This window comes from Bombus pascuorum, chromosome 6 (assembly GCF_905332965.1).
Source record: "Bombus pascuorum chromosome 6, iyBomPasc1.1, whole genome shotgun sequence".
Lineage (NCBI taxonomy): Eukaryota > Metazoa > Arthropoda > Insecta > Hymenoptera > Apidae > Bombus > Bombus pascuorum.
The window spans coordinates 8,924,157-8,931,148 of record NC_083493.1 but is presented as its reverse complement, the minus strand read 5'-3'; the positions used below and the strand labels follow the sequence as shown (position 1 = coordinate 8,931,148).

The 6,992-nt window shown below is 31.5% G+C and overlaps 2 protein-coding genes across 2 annotated transcripts; one reads left to right on the top strand and one right to left on the bottom strand.

Annotated features, from left to right (window-relative positions):
* Nucleotides 1–6: 6 nt before the first annotated feature.
* On the bottom strand, nucleotides 7–2,741 carry LOC132907665 (hsp90 co-chaperone Cdc37). Its single transcript, XM_060960971.1, has 5 exons — nucleotides 2,348–2,741; nucleotides 1,837–1,970; nucleotides 1,295–1,736; nucleotides 906–1,211; nucleotides 7–827 (listed from the first exon to the last, which is right to left on the bottom strand). The coding sequence occupies exons 1-5, from the start codon at nucleotides 2,378–2,380 to the stop codon at nucleotides 534–536; spliced, it is 1,209 nt and encodes a 402-aa protein (XP_060816954.1). The 5' UTR covers nucleotides 2,381–2,741; the 3' UTR covers nucleotides 7–533.
* A 138-nt stretch (nucleotides 2,742–2,879) lies between these two features.
* LOC132907656 (integrator complex subunit 7) lies at nucleotides 2,880–6,965 on the top strand. The gene is made up of 13 exons (XM_060960946.1): nucleotides 2,880–3,171; nucleotides 3,249–3,568; nucleotides 3,645–3,869; nucleotides 3,939–4,188; nucleotides 4,247–4,320; nucleotides 4,411–4,556; nucleotides 4,659–5,004; nucleotides 5,071–5,330; nucleotides 5,399–5,599; nucleotides 5,675–5,768; nucleotides 5,839–5,942; nucleotides 6,022–6,517; nucleotides 6,605–6,965. The coding sequence occupies exons 1-13, from the start codon at nucleotides 3,081–3,083 to the stop codon at nucleotides 6,881–6,883; spliced, it is 2,886 nt and encodes a 961-aa protein (XP_060816929.1). The 5' UTR covers nucleotides 2,880–3,080; the 3' UTR covers nucleotides 6,884–6,965.
* Nucleotides 6,966–6,992: the final 27 nt, after the last annotated feature.

The following is a 6,992-nucleotide window of genomic DNA, read 5'->3' as shown; positions in this document are numbered from 1 at the left end:
AGCCAGTGAAATGTATTTTCTTTATTTACATTACAACTTTAAGTTGTTTACAGTTTTCAATGTACATATGACATAATTCCAAAAGAAGATACAAAATATTTAAGTAACGCAACAAATTATGATTTATATATATACACACACACATATTAATATTTGTAAATATTCATATCAGAAGTAACTTTTAATTATTCAATCTAAATATAAGGTAAAGTGCATCAGGTTTTACTAAATAATTATCATGTTTAATTAACAAATTGTAATATTCACACCTCCTATAATAACTCGAAATTATGTGACGATTCAGTCTTAAAGTAATTCAAGGCATAACCATAGTATATTATTATAATAAGAAAAAGACAACGAAGATAAGAATGTTGTATTCATTGTCTAATGACAATATTTTATTATAACATATTCACGATACTAAAGAATATATATATGTATATATATTCTTATATATATACTTATATATATATATACATACTTGCATAAATGAGTCATGAAAGTCAACATATGTAATTTACAGACACGCGTTATTCAGGATTGGCCGCCGAGGTTTCTTCTACATCGTCCGCAGTTACTCCTTCCTCTATCAAATCTTTAGCTTCTGCATTAGCTGCAGCTACTCCTCCTTCTATCAATTCTTTAGCCTCTGCATCATCCGCAGTTACTCCTGCCTCTATCAATTCTTTAGCCATTGCATCTGGTAACCAAAGACCACTATCAACACATCGTTTCATGTGATAGAATGCTTCTTTTCGTGGCATCACTGCTAAAGTTTCTTGCAGTAAAGCATGATCTTGGGTTTCAAAGCATTTTTGTAGAGGCTAAAAATAATACATTGCAGTAAACAAATGCTATACCAAAATAATAAGTAGAAACATTTACAATAAATTTGCTTGTACCTCTGGTAGACTTTCAAATACTTCAAGTGGGTCAAGACCACCTGGACCTTGACGCGCTTTTTTCTCCTCTTCCTCAGCTTCTTTAAGGGCATCTGCTACTTTTTCAACAGCTCTCTTACGTATTCTTTCTTTAAATGCTCTCAATTCATCTTCGAAAGAATTTCTATGTTCTAACTCAGCATTTTGAATACGACTAAAGAAGGAACCTACACATGCTCTAGGATCAACATCTAGTTGTTTTGATAATTCCAAAATATATTGCATACATATACATTGATGCGCAACGTGTTCCATTAAATCATGTTTCTGAAATTAACAACGTATTAATAAAACAAATTCATGTCATTATCTATTATCTATTACAAACATTCAAATGTATATATACTTACTTCTTCTATTTCTAGGTTAATACACCAGATAACCAAGTAATTTGCAGTATTTTCGCACACTAACTGAGGATTATCTTGTAAAAATTTCTTACTATCTTCATACCTTCCAAGCATACCAAATTCTTTCAACTTTTTTTCGTTTTCTTTTGCAAATTCTTTCATTTTTTTTTCTTTCTCTTCATCTGACAACCCATTGTCATCTCCCTTACGTGGTGATCTCTTATTAATCACTGTTTTTGTAAAACCGTCTTGTCCAATAGTATCAACATTCCAAGGTGTTAATTTCTCTTTTTTCTTTATTTCCTCTTCCCTTTCTTTAATCTTTAAATCTTCTTTTTCAAGATCTTGCAAAATTTTTTTTAGTTCGGTTAAATCTGCTTCTTTTTGTTCATTTTCCAATTTTTTAATTTTTTCCTCTGTTTCTTTCATTTTTTGTCGAGTTCTATAAATAATATAAATTTTTAAATTGATGATGGTTAAATATACATATTACTATTGTGGATAATTTATGTATGTAACTTTATGCTTAGAAATTAACATACTCTGTCTTTTTCCTCTGATGCTCCTCTTGCTCGCGTCTCCTTTCTTCCATTCTTTCAACCCTTGCTTGATGACGCCATCTAAATAATGATGGTGTATCAATGTTTGGGTGAGTATCATCCTCATCGTCTGAAATCTGAAAAGTATAAATTTTAGTATCATACATACATATCATTGCTTATACATATAATATACTTTATAAATTATTTTAGGTACATAAATATATTAATTATAAACAAGTACACTCAATGAGAAAAATAGAAAAAAAGATAAATATTAAAAAAGAACAATATTAGATTTAGTATAATAAGCTTGTACTGAAGAATGTACTTCATTTTTTCTCAATTTATAAGCAATAAATACCCAGATGAAAAATTTTTCTTCTAGACAGCTTCTAAATTTCATAATTATTTTATATTTTTGTCAAGTATACAAATAAAAAATAGCTTTGGAATTTCTACTATTACTCTAGAATATTCCATAAGTATACTGGACTAAAACTAAGGTTCCTACCTCAATATCTTTCCATTTGCTATAATCCACCATCGTTCAGCCGGATAAATGTGCTTTCTATTCAATAATGTATCCTTATGGAGCTGACTATTTTATAAATATGACTTGTGTATAAAGTTCTCCTTTTATTTTCTTATTTTTGTAAAAGCAGAAATACGACGCCCTTACTTGTCGAAGTTTAATTGTCAACTACATTGGTGTGAACATAGAACATATTGGCACGAGATAATCGTTCGATGTATCATACCAGTAACTCTCAATTATTTAAATTGATTCGTACGGATTTAATAAACATATGCGATATACGTAATTAACTTTTATTAATAATATTAATAATATAAATTTCATGATATTAGTGATAATAAAAAATATTTGTATACCTCTTTACCACAGAAAATGCAATTTATTAAAACAGTATACGATAGTTTAATTCAAAAATGCATGATTAAATACTGTAGAAGTTTATACAATAGCCGTATGCTATCATTATTATGAGCCGTATATATACATTAGCCGTATGCTAGCATTATTTAAATTTTATTGATTGTAATCCTTCATTTAAAGATATGGTTTTGTTTTCTACGTATAATATACGTATAGATTAGATATAAGCACGTGTACTCCAAATACGCTGAATTTGGCGTTATACACAGGCACTCTAGATTTGTTGATCTTCAATGAAAACGTTTCATTTAATTCTTTCTTATTCACTGAACTTTATACCTTGAAAATAATGATTGGTATGCGAATGAACGCGTTTAATGATACAGGACTTGGTGAACCAGAACAAGATGCAAATACCGCACTTATAGAATTAGATAAAGGTATGTTTATAGTCTTCAAGTTAACCTCGAATCAATTTTTCTACAGTTCTTATTAAAAAGTAAAAGATATTTTTTAGGTTTACGATCAACAAAGATTGGCGAACAATGTGAAGCCATAGTGCGATTTCCTCGATTATTCGAGAAATATCCTTTTCCTATATTAATAAATTCTTCTTTATTAAAATTGGCAGAAGTTTTTCGTACTGGCAGCAATTTCTTACGTGTTTGGGTCCTTAGAGTGTGCCAACAAAGTGAGAAGCATTTAGATAAAATTTTAAATGTTGATGAATTTGTGAGACGTATTTATAGTGTTATACATTCTAATGATCCTGTTGCTAGAGCTTTGACTTTGCGAACATTAGGCAGTGTGGCTGGTATTATACCAGAAAGACAACAGGTATAATTTTATTAATTTTTATACCTTAATTTGTATCTTATAAACTTTAAAGCTGAAACATTATTTAATTTATAAGGTTCATCATAGTATAAGAAGATCATTAGACTCTCATGATTCAGTTGAAGTTGGAGCTGCAATATATGCTGCCCAAATGTTTGCTGCACAATCAAAATTATTTGCTGTTTCCATGTGTAGCAAAATATCTGACATGATTAGAGGTCAAGCAACGCCAGCATCAATGAAATTACAACTTATACCTATTTTACAATATATGCATCATGATACTTTCACAGCTTCAATGGTATGTAAATATAAACTTTAAACTTTTAAATAGTATTCAAATATTTTTTTAATAAAAAATTTGTTAAAGGTGAATGAGCTTTGTATGGAACTCCTTGGTAGCTATCCAGCTGTTGAATTTGTGAGAGTTACATTAAGCGCTTTAAGTACGCTAGCTTCTGCAACATTAATTGATGTTCCACAACAAGTTGCTCTTTTATTACGTTACCTGCAAGATGATCCAAGATTGACTATCAAACGCCATGCTTTACATCTACTGCATTCGTTAGCAAGAAGAGGAGCACATTTATGGCCACAGGGCGCACTTAATAATTTGATAGGTAAATATAATAAATAGGTAATTTTATATGATAAATAAAAATAGGTTTTATATTTTAGAAAGTACTACAACACTTCTACAAGATGGTGCTGGGAATAAAGACCTTCTTATACGAACGTTAGACGTAATCGAGGTTATTACTTATCCATAAAATAGCAATGAAGGAAGAAAATTTTTTAAATATTAGGATTTACAAATAAACTTTTGATATTATTTAATTTAGGTACTTAGTCAGAGTGCAGTAACATGTGATGCAAACAGGGAAGAGGGAAATCCCCTACTATCATTATGTGTAAATGCTTGCTATTCTCCTGATCCTTTCATTGCAGTGAAAGCAATTACTATTTTAGCTAGAGTTGCATGTTATTGGTATGTAATTAATAACTTTTTTATCTGTGATGTTAGAATATAGAAAAGCTTGAATTATGTATAACTGAATTTTTAACCAAAATCTTAACTTTTTACTCATAGCTATGAAGAAAATTTGCCAGCTTATGGTATACAAGATGTTGTATCTTGTTTGGAATCTTTGATTGTACTATTAGCATTGGATGACAAGTATTTATATCAGTTAAAAGCTTGTTTACGTTCAACAGTAAAACTATGTCAAGCTCAACCTAGCCATTGTTCAATATTTGTCGATGCTATAGGTAGTACACTTTTCAATACTCATGCAGAAGGTGGACAAAGTGAGAAACAAGCACTTGCTTTATGCGAAGCATTGGGCGCTATCGGAAGTTTAGGTGAAAATACATTACTTCCACTTTTACCAGACATATTAATAAAACTTGAACAAACTGTGCATGTACATACGAAGGTAAAGTTAAACGAAATATATATATATGCATAAAAGGTAAATAAAATAAAACAAGTTTTCTCAAAGGTAATGTTATGCACGCTACTTTTTCAAATGATAACGGGAGGATATGAATGGAATTCAGAATGTTTGGAAGCAGTAGAAGAGGTTATTAAAAATGTAGATGGTTGGGCCAAATATCGAATTGCACGTAGTGCCGCAAGATATGGTCATCATACGATAGCAACTCAAATATTTAGGAGTTTAAAGGAAACAGTTGCGTCTGAACAATTACACTTTTGGTTATGTGGTTTGGAATTAGTTACGAAAGCTGAAAGTTTTCTCATGTTAGTATCTATTTGTTGTCTATAACTCATTTTATGGAAGTATATTATTATTCCTCAAATAATTACAGTGAAAAAACAGGAGAAATAGAGGGCAGAGAAAGAATTCATACCGTGGGAAAGTTAAACAGAGCTATTGCGCGTTATGCGAGTGCATGCGCTTCATTAAAAGCTGCTAGTACGCCATTACGAAGTTTACAATTTGCTAGCGAATATTCGAAATTACGGTGTGAATTTCTTCAAGCTATTGTGCAACTTTTACATTCATGCAGGTGCTTTGAATAAATATCATAAAATTACTGTTATACCTAATTTTAAAAAATTACATAAATATAAATATGTTTTAGATCTCTTTGCACAGCTCCACCACCTGCTATTACATGTACAGTAGTTTTAACTACAAAAGATGACCTACAGCGATATGGACGTGTTACTAATCAGGTACCTTATTTTATCTTACATTTTCAGTCCCATTATTGCATATAATACTTATAAAATGTATATTCAAAAGTTGAGGAAATCAGCTCAAGAACTTAAAAACTGTGCGGAGAACTACCAGAAACTTTATCAATCAGCTTTTGATGCTGATCCTGGATCATTAATAAACATACGAGCGTATCCTTTCCAATACGTATTTGATTTCTAATTTATAATTAACTTTAGTATGGTTTTTGACTTGACTTACCATATACAGATTACAAGAAATTTGTCGTTTGTTAGCGAATAGCGTCGAGCGTGTTTGCGGCGGTACAGGAATTCAAACGTATCAACAAAACGAAGTCAATTTTAATTTTGGCGATACCGTAGAAATGCGTCAACTGGCTCGTTGTTGCACCGAGTTACGTCGTTTAGCGCCAAGCTATATAGGTGAAAATAAGGCAGCTGCACTTAGTCATTCAAGAATAAACTGCTTAGTCTCACAGGTGATGTTATTAGCTGGACCAAAAATGAGATTACCTATACCTCGATATTATTTCCAAGCTTTGCAAGCAACTAGTGTCAAGTTGTCTGTCTCACCGCAACCTCGTGTTCTTGGTGAACCAGTATCCGTTCCTCAAGGAAGTCAATTAGCGTTAAAAGTTGAAGGAGTGTTACGACATGGTCGACGCGCTTCTCTTTATCGTTCTGTTGCTGCTGTTTGTATTTCTATTTCTACTTCGCCTCCATCTAAGATTAATTCGGATCAGAAGGTATGAATAAATATATTTATAACGGTAAATTTTTTTTATACATATCTATATTGATACCGAGTTCATAAAAATAATGTTTACTAGCAGGATTCTAATACCAACGAACTACAGCAAACCGTTACGCCACATCGCGATTTCTTCGCTTGTGAATTCTTACTTTCACTAGGAAGTCCGGGTACAACTACAACAGCGTGTGTAAGTAATACCACTAATGTCAACAATAACGTAAACAGTAGTGGTGGACAATATCAAGTCACGGCAAGCGCGAGTATACTTGACAAGGATGGCAATGTGTGGAAATGCGGACCGCGTTCCACGCTTCAAGTCAGGGTACACGAAGAGCCAGCTAAAAGAAAGTTACCATAACAATGTGATCGTGTATTTCTTATTATACAACATTGTGCATATACAGCATGTAGAATAAAAAATTGTTTTACTTTAATTAAAATTATCATAGTGTTTCGTTTTTAATTAT